The following is a 21,169-nucleotide window of genomic DNA, read 5'->3' as shown; positions in this document are numbered from 1 at the left end:
GAAGGTTTACAGAGCAAATTAGTTTCTCATTAAACAATCAATACACATATTGTTTTGTGACATTGGTTGCCAATGGTGCCACGTGCCAACACTCTCCCCTTCTGGACCTTGGGCTCCCCATTTTCATTTGTCCAGCTTTCCTGTCTGCTCCTGCCTTCTCGTCCTTGCCCCTGGGCTGGTGTGCCCTTTTAGTTTCATATATAGTTGAACTACATGTGTTATTGTTTGTTTTATGGGCCTGTCTAATCTTTAGCTGAAGTATGGACCTCAGGAATGACTTCAGTACTGAGTTAAAGGGGTGTCTGGGGACCATAATCTCGGAGTTTCTCCAGTCTCTGTCAGACGAGTAAGTCTGGTCTTTTTTTGTCTGTGTGTATGTGAGTTTGAATCTTGCTCTACATTTTCCTCCTGTTCTGTCTGGGACCCTCTGTTGTGGTCCCTGTCAGAGCAGTCGATGGTGGTAGCTGGGCACCATCTAGTTGTGCTGGACTCAGTCTGGTGGAGGCTGTGGTGGTTGTGGTCCATTAGTCCTTTGGACTAATCTTTCCCCGTGTCTTTGGTTTTCTTCATTCTCCTTTGCTCCAGATGGGGTGGAGCCAGTAGAGTATCTTAGATGGCTGCTCACAAGCTTCTAAGATCCCAGATGCTACTCCCCAAAATATCAGCTGGGTAACTTAAATAGAAAAATACTGATGCCTGGGCCCACGACCATGAACTCTGACTTAACAGAGCCAAGCTGAGCATCAGCACTTTTTCTTTCTTTCCTTTTTTTGTCAATTGCATTAAAAAAAAATCGATATTAAATTCCCATAACAAAATTAATTATTTTAAAGTGTATGCTTCAGTGGCATTTGGCAAATTCACCGTGTTGTACAACTGCCTCTAAAAACCAACCAACCATTGCCATTGAGTCGATTGCCACTCAACCACTTCTACAGAGATCCCCAAAAAACGAGGTACCGTTGCATTGACTCCGACTTGTGGCAACCCCATGTGTGTCAGAGTAGAAGTGCGCTCCAGGGTTTTCAGTGGCTGATTTTTCAAAACTAGATATCCCGGGCCTTTCTTCCGAGGTGCCTCTCGGAACTTAAACCTGCGACCTTTTGGTTAGCAGCCAAGCGCTTTGATAGTTTGTGCCATCCACGGTTGGCTCTATGTGCTCTGCCCTTTCTGCCCCTCTGTTCTGGCTCCTCTTTGCTTTTCCTCAAGCACAATCCCTCTGGGGACTCTACTGGCTACTGTGTCCCTGGGTATCCACGTAGGCCCCTCCCAGGCCAGCACCCTGCTTTATTTTGCCTTGTCGCATTCCTGATCCCTTGATGTGGTGTGTGTTTACTTGGGTAATATCTCCCTCCTGCAGCCCTGGTGGCACAGTGTTTAAGAGCTATGGCGAGCTATGGCTGCTAACCAAAAGGTCGGCAGTCCAAATCCACCAACTGCTCCTTGGAAACCCTATAGGGCAGCTATGAGTCAGAATTGACCCCATGGCAACGGGGCTATCTCCCTCCCACCGCTGGAATGGAAGCTCTGTGAGAGGAGGGGCTTGTCTGTCTTGTTCGCTGCTGGATGCGCTGTGCCTAGCACAGTGCCTGGCACACAGTATGTGCTTGAGGAGTTTGCCGCAAGAATGGCCATCTGGGCCAGCAGGGCGGAGCTCCTGGAAGGCAGGGTGGAGTGCCGTTCATCTCAGTTTCCTGGCGCCCAGCACAGGGCGAGGCACGGAGGCTGTGAGCAATTCATGGTGCTGAGGATTTGCCCTGGAGACACAAGGGCGTGCCGTAGAGTCCAGACTGGAAGCGGGGGCCAGAGCAGAGGTGGAGGTGGAAAAGATGGCCCAAGGGGCTGAGCTGCTTAAACCCATTAAAAACAAAAAACCATTGCCATCGAGCCAATTCTGACTCATAGTAACCCAATAGGACAGAGTAGAGCTGCCCCATAGAGTTTCCAAGGAGCACCTGGTATATTTGAACTGCCGACCTTTTGGTTAGCAGCTGTAGCACTTAACCACTATGCCACCAGTTTCCAAAAAGGGGGAAGGAAGTCTGGCAATAGTCTATCACATGGAGGGCTTGGTCACCAAGCAGGAGTAAAGGAGTGGTAGCCTGGTGGTTGCCAGCTGCCTTGGCCACTGGACGCAGAGAGCAGAGGGAGGGAGCCCACAGGAAGGGTGGAGGCAGGGGAGAACCCCAGGTGCCACTAGGGTGGGAGCTGATGCGGGACAGGCACTCATGGGAGCTGCCACCCCACCCCTTCAGCTGTCCTCAGATGGGGCTTCTTGGATGGCAGCCGCAGGGCTCCTCCACAAGTGGCCCAGCAAAGCGAGCAGGGAGGGAAAGGCCAGTGGGCCTCGACAATCCTGACCTGTCCCAGGAGGAGACAGCAAGTGAAGCCAGAGGGGAAAAGCTAAGGGGAGCTTCTGCCCGGGGATTCCAGCAGGATGGGGCAGGCTGCTGCTGGTGGAGCCACACACAAGGCATAAGGTAGGCATTGTGGGGGGTACCCAGGAAGCAGACGGTCCAGGAGATGGCCCTGTGTTATGGCTGTCTGGTGACGAGGGAGCCTGGTGGCAGCTTCTGCAGCCCTGCTCTGGCAGCTCATAACCAGTCATTCAACCTCTCTGTGCTCCCAAATCCAGCTTCCTTCTCCAGAGCCGCCATATTTCCACTGAAAGCCCTTGAGCACTGTTACTGGTTGAATTGTGTCCCCCCCAAATATATGCTGAAGTCTTAACCCCGTTCCTGTGAATGTGACCTAATTTGGGAATAGGGTCTTTGCAGTTCAATCAAATTAAGATGAGGTCTGTAGGGTGGCCTTAACCCGGTATCACTGGTGTCCTTATAAGGAGACACAGACACACAGGGAGGACGCCATGTGACGACCAAAGCAGAGATTTGAGTGATGCCAAGGAACGCCAAGGGTGGCTGGCAGCACCAGAATCTACGAAGGCATAGAACAGAATCTTCCTCAAAGCCTTCAGAGGGCATGGTCCTGCTGGCTCCCTGGTTTCAGACTTCTAGCCTCCAGAACTGTGAGATGGTACATTTCTGTTGCTTAAGCCTCTGGCCTCATGATCCTTTGTTATAAAAACAATACGACTCCACACAGGGCCTGGTGGTGCCAGTCCAGCAGGCCCCTGCCCAACAGTGTTCCAGGGCACAGGCTGAGTAGTTTTATGCTCCACACAGACCTCAGAAGCTCCATCCCAAGACGTGTGCCCTCACACAGGACTCAGAACAGCTGCCCAGGAGCCCCTGCAAGCTGGCGGGCCACCCTACCTCAGTGACGGTGGCTGGGAGTTCGCCCGCAGGTCCTGCCACATGGCTTGTTTCCCTGGCTCCGGGGCTCTGCACAGGCTACACTTCTCGCTTCTCTATGTACTCCTTTTCTTCCTTGAAGGTCAAGGGCTGGGGTGACAGACAGAACTGGGGCTCTAATTTGCTGTGTGTCCCAGGCAAGTCATTTAGCCTCTGGAAGCCTTGTTTATCTCATCCGCAAAATGGGGAAAAATGGCGTTGCTGTGAGGATTCAATGAGACGATGCTCCAAGCACAGTGCCTGGAACACACTAGGGAGCTTAATAAAGGTTAGGCCCTGCCTGTCTCCTTCCAAACTCAGCTTAAAAGGCACCAATTTGCACCAGTGCATCTCTGGGCCCTCCTCTCCCAAGCACTGATTGCTCACTGGAGTCACTGTCCCACAGTTGGGTGTCTGCCTGCCTGCAAAGGTGAGGGGTCCAGCCTGGTGGAATTGGTGCTGGGCTGAGAATCAAGCCCCTTACTTCTAATATGGCCTGGGGAAACATCACTCGATCTCTTAACATTAGCTTCCTCCGCCAGAAAGCAGCCATCCCTAGCAAACTAGAAAGTTATTAAGGCCAGAAATGAGACCACTGGACAGGTAAGGGCCAGGAGATGTTGCCACAAGGGTGACAAACCTGGACGTTGAGTTGGAAAACAGAGCAGGCTTGAGAATGTTGGGAGATGCATGTGAGAGGCAGTGCGCTGTGGACGACACCAAGGTGTAGGTGGTTTGGGGAGCAGAAGGGAGTGAATTCAAGGTTTGTAGGAATTAAATCCACCACTTGTCTGTCAGTTTGTCATACTGTGGTGGCTTGTGTGTTGCTGTGATGCTGGAAGCTCTGTCACCGGTATTTCACATACCAGCAGGGTCACTCATGGTAGAAAGGTTTGCGGAAATTATCAACTATCATTGATATTACGCACAAGTAAATTTTTGCTTAAGATAATTCAAAAATGGTTGCAGCAGTACATTGACAGGGAGCTGCCAGAAATTCAAGCTGGATTCAGAAGAGGATGTGGGATGAGGGATATCCTTGCTGACGTCAGATGGATCCTGGCTGAAAGCAGAGAATACCAGAAAGATGTTTACCTGTGTCTTATTGACTATGCAAAACCACTTGACTGTGTAGATCATAACAAATTATGGATAACATTGCAAAGAATGGGAATTCCAGAACACTTAATTGTGCTCAAGTGATACCTGTACATAGACCAAGAGGCAGTCATTTGAACAGAACAAGTGGATACTGCGTGATTTAAAGTCAGGAAGGGTGTGCATCAGGGTTGTATCCTTTCACCATACTTATTCAATCTGTATGCTGAGCAAATAATCCAAGAAGCTGAACTACAAGAAGAATGGGGCATCAGTATTGAAGGAAGACTCGTTAACAATCTGCGATATGCAGATGACACAACCTTGTTTGCTGAAAGTGAAGAGGACTTGAGGCAGTTACTGATGAAGATCAAAGACAGTATGGATTACACACCTCAACATAAAACAAAAATTCTCACAACTGGACCAATAACCAACATCATGATAAACGGAGAAAAGACTGAAGTTGACAAGGATTTAATTTTATTTGGATCCACAATCAACACCCGTGGAAGCAGCAGTCAGGAAATCAAATGATGCACTGCATTGGGTAAATTTGCTGCTAAAGACTTCTTTAAAATTTTGAAAAGCAAAGATGTCACTTTGAGGACTGAGGTGCGCCTGACCCAAGCCATGGTATTTCCAATCACCTCATATGCATGTGAAAGCTGGACAATGAATAAGGAAGATCTTGGAGAAGTGACACCATTGAATTATGGTGTTCGTGAAGAATATTGAATATACCATGAACTGCCAAAAGAATGAACAAATTTGTCTTGGAAGAAGTATAGCTAGAAAGCTCCTTAGAAGTGTGGATGGCAAGACTTTGTCTCACAGACTTTCGATATGTTTTCAGGAGGGACCAGTTCCTGGAGAAGGACATCATGCTAGGGAAAGTAGAGGGTCAGGGAAAGAGGAAGACGCTCAAGAAGATGGACAGACACAGTGGCTGCAACAATGGGCTCGAACATGACGATTGTGAGGATGGTGCAGGACTGGGCAGTGTTTTGTTCTGTTGTACATAGGGTTGTTATGAGTTGGAAATGACTCCACGGTACCACCACCAACACAAATTAAATGCTGGGCCAGAATTACAATGAGGTTGGGTAGTGTAAATGGTTTAATGTACTCAGCTGCTAGCTGAAAGGTTGTAGGTTCAAGTCTACCCAGAGGAGCCTCGAAGCAGAGCCTGGCAATCTACTTTAAAAAAAATCAGCCATGGAGCACAGTTCTTCTCTGACATACGCGGGGTTGCCACGAGTCAGAATCAGCAGCAGCATGGTTTTTTTTGTTTTGTTTTGTTTTTTGGTACCCCAGGCCTGCTGCCCTGGCTTTGGCCTTTTTAAAATCCTCCCAGTAAGACTGAGAGCCATTTGGCTGAAGGGGACGCAGGGCGCAGGGAGAAGCAGCAGCAGCTAGAACCCCAGACCTCCCCTCTTCCCCCTCCTGGCGAGACAAGACCCGGACGCAGAGCACAGAGGGCCAGGCTGCACTCTCTCCACCTCCACCACCACCCAGCCGCCTCCAGGCTGACAGCTTTCCTCTGGCTCTGAACTCAGCAGATCCAGAAGACATCAGGGAGGGTACAGACCACCCTCCCACAGCCTAGGGTGGGCTCAGAGACACACACAAATCAAACTCTGTCTCAACTTTATATACATATATGGGAGCCAGCCCCACCCACACTCTTTAGGCCTGGAGAGGGCCCCGGCCCCTCCATCTTTGGCATCAATCTGTCAAGTCAGCTTTTCCACAAGAGGCTGCTTGCTCCTTCTGTGCAACACAAATTAAATATATTATCTGTCTTTGTGCTGAGTCATGGGACATTCACAGTACAGTGGGGGAGGGAAGGAGAAGCAGAGGGGCTGCGGGGCCTCCTCAGGCTGAGGAGGCTGGGCGGGCAGGAGGCTTGTGTGGAAAGGCAGGGCCTGGCCTCCCCTTGGCCTTCACCACTCAAGATTCAGCCAAGCACTGAGGAGACCTTGGGGCACAATAGGCTTGCGGGGTAGGGGGTGCTGAGGGGTGCCTTTTTCGGGGGCGTGGCATCTCAGCCTCCCAGCCCTGTGCCCAGGCTCTCAGGACTGAAGCTGCTCCCATCCCCGCCCCCGCGCCTCAGACTGTGGCACTGGCACCCAGGCCTGTGATTGCTCCCCTTCTCGTGACCGTCCCTGGAGAGAGGGGGGCTTGTGCCAGCCTCAGGTGGAGCAAGGACAGGCCCATGGGGACAAAGAACGGGCGGTGGGGGAGGCTGCGCCAGTCTTAAGGGGCCAAGGCAGGTGAGGCGGCCTGTCACCTGCGTCAGGGTGACACTGCATATCTGGGGGCCAGGGCTGGCTTATCAGAGCTCAGGGGTGATAAGCAGGAGTCACCCTCAGGAAGGGGGGCATGTAGGAGCTCGGTCAAAGCTTCAAGGGCAGGGAACTCTCTACCACTTCCTGACTTAAGGCAATTCCATTCAGACTGGGGGGATAGGATGGGGACTGTGAGTGCAGCTGGCAGGATCGGGCCACCACTGGGTCCACCTGGGCGTCTGTCATCATTCCAGTGCCACCCAGCCTTGGTTCAAGCCTGAGGGTGTTTGAGGGCTCTGATGAGTTGCGGGCAGGGGGAGCAGGTGGGGATGATGAGAAGAGGTATGGGGCTACCATTTCTTCTGGTGTTTGGGGACACCAGCCCCTCAGGTGGAGGGTGGGATTTGGCACACACATCGGCACCAGGATTCGGGGACCCCATAAGAGGTGCCATGTCCCTTTGCTCTCAGAGGGGAAGAAGGTGATGAAGGAGGGGAGGCACGGTGGCCCCTGTCCAGGCACGGTGCTCAGCCTGGCACCTGCATTCTCTGTGTGGGCCCCACGCTGGTGCCTAAGCACTTCAGGGTGGGAAAGGGTCCGAAGCCACCCCTCACCTCCTGCCAGGGAAGCACTCGTGCCCAGCCCCAGTGAGTGTGACAGAGGGGTTGGTGCCCAGGCGAAAGTAACAGGGAGGCATGTGGCCAGCAGGGCTGCCACGCTGCCTTCTGGGCAGCTGTCAGCCCTTATTGCTCAGTCCTCCGAGGTGAGTCCTCTGAGGGGGCGCAGGCCCCATTCTCCTTCTGTGCTTGGTGTAACCTCTCACCCCTCGGCTGCAGCAGGGTGCTCAGCTCAGAAGATGCTCTGCCGCCGGCCCTTCCCTCGTCCTGGGGAGCAGAGGGGGGAAAGGTGGGGCTGCAGGAAGGAGCCTGGGCCAGGGTGGGGGGTGCCAAAATCGGGAGTGACGACTTTCACCCACAGCAGTTACTCTCGGAGAGAAGGCAAGGGCTGGCACTCTGGAGCCAGTCCTGGGCTTGAATCCCATCTCTGCCACTTCCTCACTTGGTGAAATTGTGACTCAGTCCCTCAGAGCCTCAGTTTTTCAGACTGTGAAATGGGAGCCCTGATAGTATCAATGTCAAAGGGTGTTTTAGCACTTGTCATCTCGGGCAATCAGGGTTCCAGAGACAAAGGACAGTTCTCCCAGGGTGCAGCTGTTAAGGGAGCCCAGGGTTTGCAGAGAGAGCACCTTTATCAGGGCCACCTTCAGAGGCAGCGCTCTGTCGGTGCTGAGGAGAGGGAGGCAGGAGGAGGAAGCCTGGCAGGAGACAGGGAAAGCAGCCCTTTCCCCACAGGCCCTGGAGGGAGGCCAGGGTGGGGAGCCCTGCTGATTCCCATCACAGGAAGGGCTGCTGGGCCCCAGCTCTGGGGTCTCTCTGCTCCGTGGGCACCAGTGCCCATGGGATCCCAGGAGGCATTTCCTTCTGACCTCCTCTACTCAGGAGCGGGCAGGGGACGCACATGCCCCTACCTGGCTGATGGAAGGCCAGGCCCCGGTAGCCTGGGTCCTTCTGGAGTTGGATCTCCTTCAGGGAGAAGATGGAGGCAGCTGGGGTGGGGAGAGAAGAAAGGCAGGGGAAAGTGGGGGTGGGGGCTATCCTCGGGGAACCTGCTGCTCCCATACCCACTGAGTGCGTGGAGCTGGGAGCATCCCGACAGGGAACCTTACTGAGCCCTTCAGGCCAGCATCTCATATCCACTTATTTACAAATGAGAACCAGAGGAGGGGAAGCCCAAGGGCCTGGCCTCCTCACCGGGGCTCTATTGCCCACACCAGCCACACCCTTGCGTTGGTCCCACTTACTGTCTTCCAGCTGGTGCACACGCTCGCCCAGAGACCGGAAGTAGGCATGGCTCAGGGCCCCCTCTGCTGACATACGACACTTGGATTCATACTGAAAGGCACAAAACAGGCTATTGAGCCCTGGCTGGGGGACCATGGCGACCCTTCTGGGCAGTGCTACTCCCGAGCTGTTAGATCACCAAGACAGGAGGGGCCTGAGTTTCACCTGAGAAGTCTTGGGGTCTGCTGTCAGTGCCCCTCCTCCAATCCAACCCCAGGCAGTCTTAGGGCCCAGACTCCCGGGGCTCCAGATGCCAGGAGGAATCAGAAATGGGACTTGGGGAGAGTGACATGCTCTTGGGATGGAAATAGAGATGTTAAAGCAACCGTGATCGTTAACACTGATGTCAGTGCTATTAATATTTAATAGCAGCAACTACTCTTTAGTGCGTGCTGACTTCAAGATAGGCCCCACGCTCAGTGTGCTCCAGGATCTTAGCTTATCCTTACAACGATCTTATGAAATATGCATTAGAAATTCTGTTTCACGTTGAGGAAATGGAGGCATGGAAAGGACATGGAACTGGCCCAGAGCCCCACAGCTATGAAAGGGTTTGACAGGCTTTGAGTTCAAGAAGAGCTGAAGCCTGTGTAGGGAGATAAGCACTCCGCTTGGGTCCTGGGGGTAGGGGAGCATGGGTGGGGGGGGGGATGCTCCAAAGACTAGGAGCATGAGACCATGAAGTGGGGCATAGGGCCCAGGGTGGGACCCTGGGGTTTCAGCTCCCCTTGGTTGCCTGTCCCTGGGCCCCACTGGGTGGACACTCACCAGGAGGAGGCTGGTGAGGAGGCTGATGCCATCAGTGTCCAACCTGCAAGAGGAGGGAGCTGACACAGGCCTGCTTGTATGGGGGTGGGGAGTGCCAAGGTGCAGCCCCCTCCCGGAGGGAAAAGCAGGACCAGAATCACGAGGGGTGGTGTGGGAAACGGGCCACCTGGGAACGTGGCTGATGGTACCTGGGAGCGTGGCTGATGAGCGGCTGGGGAGGGTATTGGGGAAAGTTGTAGGTTCGGAACTCTGAGAGCGCTGTCACACCTGGCCACGTCTCTTCTGTAGGAGTCCCTGTAGGTAGGAGAGTGGATGGGAGGGTGTGGGTCAGGGGACAGGACCAGGCCGACCTGGAGGGGGTGCAATGTAGGAGGCGGGGAGGGGGACAGCGGGGAGAGATAGGGCAAGGCCACAGGAGTCCCCGGTCCTGTCCAGAGCCGGCCTGAGCCACTCTTCCCAGACCCTTCGCAGGCGAGGGCTAGACAGAGTTCTGGCGCCCCCTGGTGGTGAGAGGAGGGAGCGGCAGGAGACTGACCAAGTAGGCGGAAGATCAGGTGCAGCTCCTCCTTGACGGTGGAGCCTGGGAAGAGGGGCCTCCCTGTGGCCATCTCGTAGAGGATACAGCCCACGCCCCTGTGGGGAGCGACAAGCAGGAGTGGTGTCAGGCTGGGCCTCCTCGTACCCTCCTCCTAGAGCTGCACCACCAGCGTACTAGGAGGTGCGACCACAGGTGAGGTGGTATGATGGCAGCTCTCAGCCCAGCCCAGCCCAGCCCCACCACAGCCTCTACGTGGGGGCTTCCCTGGGCTCTGGGAGGTCTGGGTCTGCATGGCTGGCACCCACAGGGCAGTTCTTCACGCCCTGCGGCTACATTTTCCACTGCGCACCGCCACTGGAACGGATACATACATAAACCCACTCTCCAGGAAACCTCGGGGTGCAGGACACGGGGCCCTTTATTGGAAACTGTTTGGGGTTTAAACTGGGGCTGACTTCTCATCCTACCACAAACTGCGTGTGTTTTTTAATTTAATATAATAATAACGCATCCCTCACAAAACTATCAGTGGAACTGGTGCTTGGGGAGGACTCCCACATTTACCCTGAGGCCCCCGGACCCTCTGGTAACCCCACATGCCCCCGGGGCAACACATGAAAAGCACACCCTCCCTTGGAGCATCTGCCTAGTTAGTGTCGGGAAACCCCAATCTATCTCACAGCTAATTTTTAAATATCCACATGGTTTTTAGTCAAAGGAGGTTAGGTAGTTCTTCCCAGAGGCCCATGGGACAGCAAAAAGGAGTCCAGAGGTGTGGCCAGACCACACCTTCCCCTTGCCCACGTGGCGGCCACTTACCACATATCGATGGGGGTGGAGTACTCCGTGGAGCCCAGCAGCACATCGGGAGGCCGGTACCACAGGGTCACCACCTCATTAGAGTAGGTCTTTGTGGGCACTGACTTGGCCCGGGCCAGTCCTGGGGACAGATGTGCCACGGAACCTCTGACCACAGGTGCTGCTGGCTCAGCCCCCTTGCTCCCACACTCTGAGGAGACTGTGTGCCCAGCTGTGTCAGGCCCCCACTCCAGCCCTGGCGGGCTCTCAGCCCTCACCAAAGTCGGCCAGCTTCAGCTCCCCCCTCTCGTTGATGAGCAGGTTCTGGGGTTTCAGGTCCCGATGCAGGATCTTGCGGCGGTGGCAGTAGGCGAGGCCCCGAAGCAGCTGGAACATGAAAACCTGGGAGGGGAAGAAAGAGGTGAGCAATGAATGGTGGAACTGCGTCCCCTCTGGGACCCTGAGCCTCTGAGACCCTGAGCCTTGGTCTCATGGCTGGGACTGAGGGTGGGGGCAGGGTGGGGGGCGGGAAGAAGTCACCACCAGCCCTGGACAAGCTACCTGGTTCTCCTGCCCACCCTGCAGCCCATCCGGGGCCCCACCCACGCCAGGAATTCCATCCAGGGGGAGGGCACAGGGCATGAGGGGGAGGCCAGAGAGCTCTATGGCCAGGGAGCTGTAGGGGGAGGGGGGTGGTACAGCAGGCCAAGAGTCCCACCCAAGTGGAGATGTACGTGCTTGACTCTTTAATAAACACGGAGATCATTCATTCCCCTGAGCTTCCCTGGAAGCCTCCCTTCATCCCGGCAGGTAGCTCATGAGCCCGTTTGACAGATGGGGAAACTGATGCTCTGAGACAGACGGGAGGCTTTACATCAACAGCTCGCGGGTGGCAGAGGCTGTGTGTACATGCAGGCGGGGAAGGCGCTCAGCCAGTTCCTGGGACTCCCTGAAGGCCAGAGCCTCTCCCTCCCACCTGCGATGAAAGGTCTGGGCAACCACGGCAGCCTGAGCCCTGCTGGCAAGAGTGGCTCCCGTGCTGGGCTTCAGGACAGGTGAGTGCCAAGGTGGGTGGGGGTCCTGCGGGTGGGCCCCACGGCGGTCCTCACCTTGACGTTGTGCATGCTCATGAGGTTCCCACAGTGGTCCAGGTACTGTTTCAGGTCGCTGTCCTGGAACAAAAAGCCCATCCTGACCCCTGGCCAGAGCCTAGACTCAGGTTGAGGAGAAAGCCCCTCAGAGGGCAGAGCCCAAGCCCAGGAGTGGGACAGGCGGTGGAAGGGGCTTGGCAACAGGCCTTTAGCTCCAAGCTGTCCCCAAGCCCAAGCCCTTGTCTCACCCCTGCACGGGGCATCGGAGAACCTGACTCCAGAACCAGACCTGGATGCCCCCCAACAAAGGGACAGGCTGCCTGCCCAGCTCAACTCACCAGGTACTCAAACACCAGGGTGAGGGACCGCTCCGTGTGGATGAGGTCATGCAGGGTCACAATGTTGGCGTGCTTAAGGTTTTTCAGCAGAGACACTGCAGGTAGACAGGTCACCTGGGTCCCTGGGGCCCCACATGCCCCCATACCCTCCCTGGAATTGGCCCCAGAATTCCCTACTCCATAAATGACCCTCCATTCCCAGGCTCCCCCGGGGCTCAGGCACTGACCCCTCCTCCCCAGTGCCCTGGGGCAGAGTGCTCCCAGAAGCCCCCAAGAGGTGCAGGACCCTAGGGTGCTGTACCCTCTCGGATGGCAGTACAGGGTGCCCCCTCTTCGTGTTCCAACCGGATCTCCTTCAGGGCCACCAGGTTCTCTGTCAGTTTGCTGCGCCCTTTGAAGACTGTGGCGTAAGTGCCCTGGGAACAAGGAGGCCATCAGCCCCAGGCCTGGCTCAGGTCCCGGTCTCCTCTGCCCACTGCCTTCTCCCCTCTGTGCCTTGGCTTGGGCTGCAGCCTCCGCCTGGGTGTCCTTCCCCTTCTTCTCCCTTCCTGAAAGCCCCCTCCTCTGTGAAGGCATTCCGAACTCTGGCACAGTCAGAACGGACTGCCTCTGTCTACCTCCCCAGATGCTGGGCCCTGTCACACCGCCGATCTTGTTCTCGTCATATCACGTTATGTTTACATGGGGTCTCCGCCGTAGGTGCCTTGAGGGAAAGGGCCGGGTCTTCCTTCTCCCCGTGGGGGTTTCAAAGGCTGATTTTTCAGAAGCAGATCACCAGGACTTCCTTCCAAGGCACCTCTGGGTGGACTTGAACCGCCAAAGTTTCAGCGAGCAGTCGAGCACATTAACCCTTTGTACCACCCAGGAACTGTGACAAACTTGCTATATTAACTTATTTCATCCTTACAACCCTAGGAGGTAGGACGACTGTCATCTCTATTTGACAGAGGAGGGAAACAAGGAACAAGTGAGGTCATACAACAGGCCCAAGGCCACAGAGCTAGTAAATAGCGGAGCTGGGATTTGAACCAAGGAAAAAGTACTTGCAGAAAAGGAGACTGGATTCAGCCAGAGCCCGTGGCCCACTCCACCCTCGTGCCCTCCTCCAGACTGGGGTCGCCTCACCTGCAGAGGCGGGCTGACTGCAGGGTCAAGGTTGTACCCCTCCAGTGCAGGCAGGGACAGTGAAGGGGAGAGTGGACAGGGCTGGGGGAGGCCTGGCCCTCCTCGCAGCCATCCTGCCCAGCTGCCCTGAGAAGACACACCCAGCCTCTTACCTCCCCCAGCTTGTCCAGTTTCACATACGTTTCCAGTTTCCCGAAGCCGATGTCTGACTGAGAGGGAGAGATGTAGGGTCTTGTGAGCATGAAGGTCCCCCAGCCCCGCATACACTACCACCCCGACCCCCAGCCTCCCCCAGCCTCCGGGAAGGAGGGGAATGAGACCCCATGTGGAGAAGGAACAGCTGAGGCTAGCAGGGCTGAGGGCGGCCACAAACTCTTCCCCTGTCCCCTCTTCCTTTCATCCCTGTGATACAGGAAGAAGCCCTTGGGAGTGTGAGCCTCTCCTAGCCCTGAGCTTCTTCCTCCAGTGACAGCTGAGGGTGTGGAGCCCAGAGCTGTGGCTCCTGGGATGGCTGCACACCTTAGTCACCTGTCTGTATGTCTGTCTTGCCCAGATGACAAGCTCCTGAGGACAGGTACTGTGTCCTTTTCTCCATTGTACCTTGTGTCTAGCTCAGAACCCACCTCCTGACAGTCTCTCTCATCAGCACACGTCCTCTAGCTCAGTGGTACCCAATCCCAACAACACAGATCCCTGGGCCCTGCCACTCAGACAGTCTGATTCCACAGGTAATTGGAGGGAGGCCCAGAAGTCCGTGTTTGTAAGATGCCCCCAGGCAAATCTGACAGGTAGCCAGGACTGGGAAGCACGTGCCAGCTGGTGTACTGATCTTACCCCTGGGGAGATCCCGGGGCTACCAGTGGGCTGGGAGTGTAGTGCCGGCCCCAGTGGAACCCTAGAGAATAGATGTTGCGCAATAAGGATGGACCAGCAGAATCTGCTGTGGCCAGAAGGTGGCGCCAGAGACCCAAGAACCTTCCTGGAAACTGCTTCAGGCCTCAGTTGGGACAGGTGACTGCTGTGTCCATCCTGGGGAGAGGATTCCCCAACCCGGTGGCCCCTGTCTGTTGTGGGACTCACCAGGGAAGCACGGCGGGAAATGCGGCTGAGCGGTTTGGGCAGGTCTGGGCTCTCCAGCTGCAGCTTCTGCAGGAACTCCTGGGGCAGGCGGATGTCCATGGGCAGAGACAGCCTCTTGCTGATGTCCTACAGGGATGGGGACGAAGCAGGGTGCTTGCTCCAGGACCCTTGTCTCTCACCCTGGGCAGCGGCAGGGCCATACACAGGCTGTGATCCCAAGCTCACAGCTGCTTCCAAGATGTGCTCAGAACTATACATAAAACACCCAGGGGCTGCTGTGTGACCTTGGGGAACTCCCGTCCCCTCTCTGAGCCTCGGCATCCCCATCTATAAAACAAGGCTCCTACAGACACTGTGATTCTGTAAGCACATTTTTCATACACGTGGGTATATATATAGAGAGAGATAGATATGGGCAGTCCCTGGGTGGTACAAGTGGTTAAGCATTTGGCTACTCACTGAAAGGTTGGAGGTTCAAATCCACCTAGAGATGCCTCAGAAGAAAGGCCTGACAATATACTTTGAAAAGATCACGACCATTGAAAACCCTATGGAGCCCAGTTCTGTTCTGACACACGGGGTCGCCGTGGGTTGGAAATGACTCAATGGCAACTTTTTTTTCTGTATATTTTGTTTTATGGGTAATAATGATAATATTAAATGGCTTTGTTGTTAGGTTGAGTGGGAATATTGTCATTGAATGGGAATTCCAGAACACTTAATTGTGCTCATGAGGAAATTGTACATAGGTCAAGAGGCAGTTGTTTGGACAGAACAAGGAGATACTGCATGCTTTAAGGTCAGGAAAGGTGTGCGTCAGGATTGTATCCTTTCATCATATCTATTCAATCTGTATGCTGAGCAAATAATCCGAGAAGCTGGACTATATGAAGAATAACGGGGCATCAGGATTGGAGGAAGACTCATTAACCTGCGTTATGCAGATGACACAAGCTTGCTTGCTGAAAGTGAAGAGGGCTTGAAGCATTTACTAATGAAGATCAAAGACTACAGCCTTCAGTATGGATTACACCTCAAGATAAAGAAAATCAAAATCCTCCCAACTGGACCAATAAGCAACATCGTGATAAACGGAGAAAAGACTGAAGTTGTCAAGGATTTCATTTTACTTGGATCCACAATCAACGGCCATGGAAGCAGCAGTCAAGAAATCAAAAGACGCATTGAATTGAGTAAATATGCTGCAAAGGACCTCTTCAAAGTGTGGAAGAGCAAAGATGTCACCTTGAAGACTAAAGTGTGCCTGACCCAAGCCATGGTATTTTCAGTCGCATCATATGCATGCGAAAGCTGGACTCTGAATAAGGAAGACAGAAGAAGAATTGAGGCCTTTGAATTGTGGTGTTGGCGAAGAACGTTGAATATACCATGGAGGCCAAAAGAACAAACATCTGTGTTGGAAGAAGTACAACTGGAATGTTCTTTAGAAGCAAGCCTGGTGAGACTACGTCTCACATACTTTGGACATGCTATCAGGAGGGACCAGTCCCTTGAGAAGGACATCATGCTTGGTAAAGTAGAGGGTCAGCGGAAAAGAGGAAGACCCTCAACCAGATGGATTGACACAGTGGCTGCAACAATGGGCTCAAGCATAACGACAATTGTGAGTATGGTGCAGGACTGGGCAGTGTTTCATTCTGTGGTATATAGGGTCGCTGTGAGTTGGAACCGACTCGACAGCACCTAACAACATTCAATTGTTATGTGCTTGGAATGTTCTCAGCACTTGCATATATTAACTCATTTAATCCTCCTGGTAACCATTTTAAAGATGAGGAAACTGTGGTACACAGAGGTTAAGTAACTTGCTCAATCAATGGCAGAGCTGGGATTTGAAATCATGAAGTCTGGCTCCAAGGCAAATACCCTCCTGTGCACACATCTGTGGATGTGCACCACCACACCCACATGGCAGGGCCTGGAGCCTCACCTCCATGGAGAAACGGCGCTGGTTCTGCTGCCGGCACTGCGTGCCAGGGGACAGCGGCCCGGGCTCCTCCCCACTGTTTGTGGGGGAGATGGTACTGGACTCTGGCTGCAGATCTCTGCCAAGAGGACCGAGCTGCAGGTCTGAGGAGGAGAGGCATCAGCTCCCCTCCCTGCCTCTGAGGGAGAGAGGGGAAGTCCACTCCCCCACGCTGTCCTCCCCCTCAGCAACCAGGGGCCCCCAAGGGTCAAGTGGCAGAGGTGCCTCACATCAGCCAGGGAAGGAAAGAGGGCTTTGGGGGACTGTCAGGGGTGGGAGAGGCAGCTCAGGGAAGGTCCCCAGGCCGCTAACCCTCATTGCTCTGGTTGTGGAGCTGATTGAAGTGTTCCGTGAATTCGGCCAAGGATTCCTCGATGGTTTCGGTGCGGGGCACTGACAGGGAGAACCGGCGCTTGAAGTTCTTCACCTTGTTCATGGTCATCAGGCCCAGGTTCTGAGATGGGAACAGTGAGAGCAGGTGAGAAGGACCCAGAGCGGCCTTGGCCTTGTCAAGCTAGGAACCTCAGCGGGTCAAGGCTTTGTCACAGGGATCCAGAGCTGTGTCATCAAACCCTGGACTCCCTGAGGGTTGTCACCTAACCCTCTCCCTCCCTTGAGTCTGTCCCTCCAAAAGTCCCTTCCTCTGGGGAGATATTCCCAATATGCACGGACCAGTACAGCAAATGGTGAGAAAGGTGTGCAGACAGGATCCCGCTGGCCTCCCTCCCCTTTACTAGGCCCCACGTTAACCCTTCAGCTGCTGGAGGTCTGGAGAGTTCTGGAGGAAGGGCTGGTGTGGCAGGGAGGGCACGAGAGTGCGTGGTCCTCAGGCCAGCAGCTCTACCAGCTTGTGTGTAAGAGCTTAAGTACGTCAGCACCAGGAAGTCTTCCTGATGCCCGCAGGCTAAATATCCATCCGCCTGGCCCACAACCTTAGGACAAGATCTGGTCCAAACCCCATTTCACTCTGACACTGACACTGGAAGGGTCCTCTCTGGCTTGTCCTGGGTCCCCAGTAGAAAGGAAAAGAGGAAATGGACGGCTGAAACATGGGAGGTCAGAGCAGCTGAAGGTCTCAGGGGAAAGAGATGTTTGCCAGAAACAGAGAGGGCCCCAGGGAAGGGGACACATGAGTGTGATGTCAGTGTCCTCTCCCTTTCCAGAACCTTCCTCCAGGAGACCAAAAGGGGGCGGGGATTCACCGGTTCTGCTCCGCTCACCCTCAGGGCCCCTTCCCCAGCCAGTGGGGTCCCATCTCTGCGGGCTCCTCCTGACCTCTGAGAGGGGTGACATGCTGTGTACAAAGGCCTCTTCTTGCAGACCTTCCTTCTCTCTCTTGCTCTGAAAACCCAGAGCAGGGCTGTCCTGCTGCATGCCCCTCCCCTCCGTGGTTTCCTCAGCTCCCACTGCAGCCACCCCCATCCTGCTCTGCCCACCATCCTCAGTTGCAGTGGGGCTGGACCAAGAGGCCTCCTAAGGGCTCCCACCCACGCCTGTTGACAAGGCACCAGGAGCCTGTGATGGGAGGATGCCATCATGCACCAGCTCCTAGCTTTTGCCGATGCACCAGGCACAGCCCACTGCTGGAGGATGCTCTCAGCCCTGTCACTGGCCAGCACCCAGTTGCCAAGGCAACCAGACCCCTCCTGGATCCTCCTGGTTTAAGAGATTATGGGTCAGTTTGCTTTGCTCAGTGATCACATCCTTCTGTCCTCAGCCAGCCCGGGGGTGGAAGGGGCTTCCCTGGCCTGCAGGCTCCTGGCTGCCCCCAGACGCAGCTAAGCTGTGGCCCTCTGGCTCCCCAGAGGTCAGGGATGAGGTACAGCCAGGCTGTCTGTCTGAACTCAGGTTGGTGTCCCTCAGATGAGAGGCCACTGGCCTGCACTGCCAGCCAAACTCCATCTGCCTCACTCGGCTCAGCTCAACAAACACCTACTATGTGCCAGGCATTATGCTAGGCACTGGGGTTACAGAGGAGAGTAAAACATGGTCCCTCTTCTCAAGGAGAACTCCCTGGGTGATGCGAACAGTTACCATGCTAGGCTGCTAACCCGAAGGTTAGAGGCAGCAGTGCCACAGAGGAAAGGCCTGGTGATCTACTTGCGTAAGATTACAGCCATCGAAGACCCTGTGGAGCACGGTTCTACTCTGACGCACATGGGGTCTCCATGAGTTGGAGTCAACTCGATGGCAGTTGGTTTGGTTTTCCAGTTTATTCTCAAGGAATTCAGCGTCCGGTGGTGTGTCCTTGGAGATGCCCTTCCAGGCTGTTGAGAGGGTAGCTGACAGCTCCTCTTCCAGTTTCCTTGGCAAAGCCCACCAGCCTCCCTGATTCTTTATCCCTGAACTCATTCCTGCCAGCAGTCAACTCCGCTGCTCCCCCACAGTCTGGGGGAGGTCTCGGCCAGCCATCTGCAGGACTCCGAAACAGGAGCCTCAGAGGCAGCCAGCCTGCCTCACACTCTCTGTCCAGCCCAAGGGGGCCCAGACCCTACCTGGGTGACCCCTTCACAGCATGACAGGAGAGCGGAGATGTTCCCATTATACAGATGAATTTGTTTTCAAATTTGGCTGAACTTCCAGGGGCGGGGGTGTTGTAAAAAAAATCCAGATTCCTGGGCCTCCCCCTCAGATACTAGGACTGAGATTCTGCGGATGGTGCCTGGGAGCATGCATTTTTTAAGAGCATCCCCAGTGATGTGGACACGGAGTCATGGCTGAGAACCACCGGAGGTCCAGATAATGGATGGTGCTCTGCCCAGGTTTCCAGATTGCCCGTCTCCTGGTTACTGGGCTTAAGTGGGGTCCTCTCAGAGCCAGAGAGGGGGTGGGGGGAGAGAGTAAGCTGAGTGGGGTGGAAGATACCCCTCACCAAAGAAGGGAAGGAAATGCCTCTCACCTGGAAACAGGTACATGTATGCACATACTGATGCCTCCTGGGCTCAGCAGTGGGCATCCCAGTTTTTTTGGGGGGGCACAGGGAGGGGTAACGGGCCTGAGCTATGCCTAGGAGGGGTCAGCCACGCCCCCTTCTAAGAGCAGGGCTTCCACATAAAGCCATCCTGCACTCTGGGATTTACAGGATGGCCACTAGCAGTGGCCATAAATTTCCTGCCCTGGCTGTCACTGTGGGGGAGGGAGGAGGAGAGCTCACTACAAACCTCCTGGGAGGGGGGGCCCCCAGTTTCTGAGAGACAAAGGGGAACTGGCCCTGAATCACACCTGCTCTCCCTAGAAGTCAGTGAGAAGCAAGGAGCCACCAGCTTGCTCCTGGAGTGCAGGTAGGGCAGGGAGTGGAGGAAGGGTGAGACTGGGGGCAGCTGACTGGGGCAAGATCACGGGCCAAGGGACGCAGAGGGACGGGGACCAGCTGCTCTCCACCCACGTCCCAGGAGAGCCAAGAGGAAGTGGCTGTCACTGTAGCAGGCGGGATGGAGATCAGATGTAGGGATGGACTTCCTGATGGTGACAGGGAGCAGGCGGCTGGGAGTGGCGGCCACAGCAGAGAGTGGATGCCTCTCTGCTGGGGACAGTCGGGGCATTGAACCCGGCAGGGTCTTGGGTGTGACAGGGCAGCCTGGGCAGTGAATGCTCTGTTGTTCCCTAGCTCAAGACACAAGATGCCTTCTGTCACTTTCCGCCTGGGAGAGTCAGCTCCTCAGATTTGGGGGGTTGTGGGGAAAGGGTGCCAGGAAAAAAGGCCTGTCACCTTGGTGCCGTCTGCCCCTCACCCCACAACCGGAGACAGAAAGGCTCACTGTGACCCAGCCCAGGGTCGGGTACAGCGTGGCCTTTGTCCCCAGGCCAGGGAGCCATCTGGGGCTGTCCCCGTGCAACTGGTGCCAGGGGTAGCGGGAGATGGGCATCCAAGGATGCTGGCCTGGCCGGGGCAGGCAGGCACTAAAGGAGCAGAGTCCCCCTTAGGAGGTGCAAGGTGGGTGGCAGGCAGACCCCCAACCAGGCGTTCCCTCCTGCCCCACTGCCCAGGTAAGCCTGTAAAGCTCTCAGCCAGCAGCCCGCCACTTCCTCCTGAGCCCACACCAGCGGCCCAGCACTTCCTCCTGAGCGCATACCAGCAGCCCAGCACTTCCTCCTAAGCGCATACCAGCGGCCCAGCACTTCCTCCTGAGCCCACACCAGCCACCCGCCACTTCCTCCTGAGCCCACACCAGCCGCCCAGCACTTCCTCCTGAGCCCACACCAGCCGCTCCTCACTTCCTCCTGAGCCCACGCCAGCCACCCCTCACTTCCTCCTGAGCCCACACCAGCTGCCCAGCACTTCCTGCTGATGCCAGAGAATGGGTGGCACTGGTGGAGGAGCCAGGCCACCGGAGACCTGTGGGACATGGAGCACCTGCCCCAGGCCCCTGTGCGACCAGTAAGGCAGAAGGGAGGGCGCTCACACATCATCCATTCCAGCCTCTCGCTTTACGCCCAAGGACACTGAGGCTCCGGACTTGTTCAAAATCCCACATCAATTTCCTGGTTGCTTCCAAGCACACCAAATTTGAGACCATGGTGTTTCCTTCTTCTCCTTACTGGAACCCTCCCGGCCCTACCCCTCCTGTGTTCTCCTCCAGCCTCCTCCACTCCTTGGCTGCTTCCCTCTCCCACCCTGAGCTTAAAGCCACACAGATCCAGGTTCAAATCACAGCACTACCACTAGCACCTGCTCTCTAAAATTCTCTGCAGTTTGGTGTCATAGCAGAAATCCTGGCTTAGCCACTTTCTAGCTGTGTGAGCTCAATTAAGTTATATAATCTCTCCTGACCTTGGTCCTAGTCATTCATTCAACAATTATGCATTGAACGTCTACTACACGTCAGGCACTGTTTTGTTGTTAGGTGCCATGGAGTCAATT

At 55.2% G+C, this 21,169-nt stretch overlaps 1 protein-coding gene across 4 annotated transcripts in view; it reads right to left on the bottom strand.

Annotated features, from left to right (window-relative positions):
* Positions 1–5,877: 5,877 nt before the first annotated feature.
* The window catches only part of CDK18 (cyclin dependent kinase 18), a 30,523-nt gene continuing 15,231 nt past the window's right edge, over positions 5,878–21,169 (bottom strand). For 2 of the 4 annotated variants that reach the window (XM_049858446.1, XM_049858445.1), the window contains 15 exons: positions 16,621–16,762; positions 16,273–16,412; positions 14,322–14,447; positions 13,394–13,450; positions 12,418–12,532; positions 12,117–12,211; positions 11,797–11,859; positions 10,966–11,089; positions 10,709–10,829; positions 9,887–9,984; positions 9,540–9,645; positions 9,352–9,394; positions 8,544–8,634; positions 8,211–8,288; positions 5,878–7,566 (listed from right to left, as the gene is read on the bottom strand). In XM_049858446.1, coding sequence (XP_049714403.1) covers positions 7,532–7,566; positions 8,211–8,288; positions 8,544–8,634; positions 9,352–9,394; positions 9,540–9,645; positions 9,887–9,984; positions 10,709–10,829; positions 10,966–11,089; positions 11,797–11,859; positions 12,117–12,211; positions 12,418–12,532; positions 13,394–13,450; positions 14,322–14,447; positions 16,273–16,412; positions 16,621–16,750 — 1,422 coding nt within the window. In that variant the 5' untranslated portion in view covers positions 16,751–16,762 and the 3' untranslated portion in view covers positions 5,878–7,531. Of the gene's footprint in view, positions 7,567–8,210; positions 8,289–8,543; positions 8,635–9,351; positions 9,395–9,539; positions 9,646–9,886; positions 9,985–10,708; positions 10,830–10,965; positions 11,090–11,796; positions 11,860–12,116; positions 12,212–12,417; positions 12,533–13,393; positions 13,451–14,321; positions 14,448–16,272; positions 16,413–16,620; positions 16,763–21,169 lie in introns of those variants that run through there. The other 2 variants (XM_049858447.1, XM_049858448.1) reach the window with 2 other exon arrangements.

Source organism: Elephas maximus, chromosome 18 (genome assembly GCF_024166365.1).
Source record: "Elephas maximus indicus isolate mEleMax1 chromosome 18, mEleMax1 primary haplotype, whole genome shotgun sequence".
Lineage (NCBI taxonomy): Eukaryota > Metazoa > Chordata > Mammalia > Proboscidea > Elephantidae > Elephas > Elephas maximus.
The sequence above is the reverse complement of the archived record's forward strand: the minus strand, read 5'-3'. Positions and strand labels throughout refer to the sequence as shown.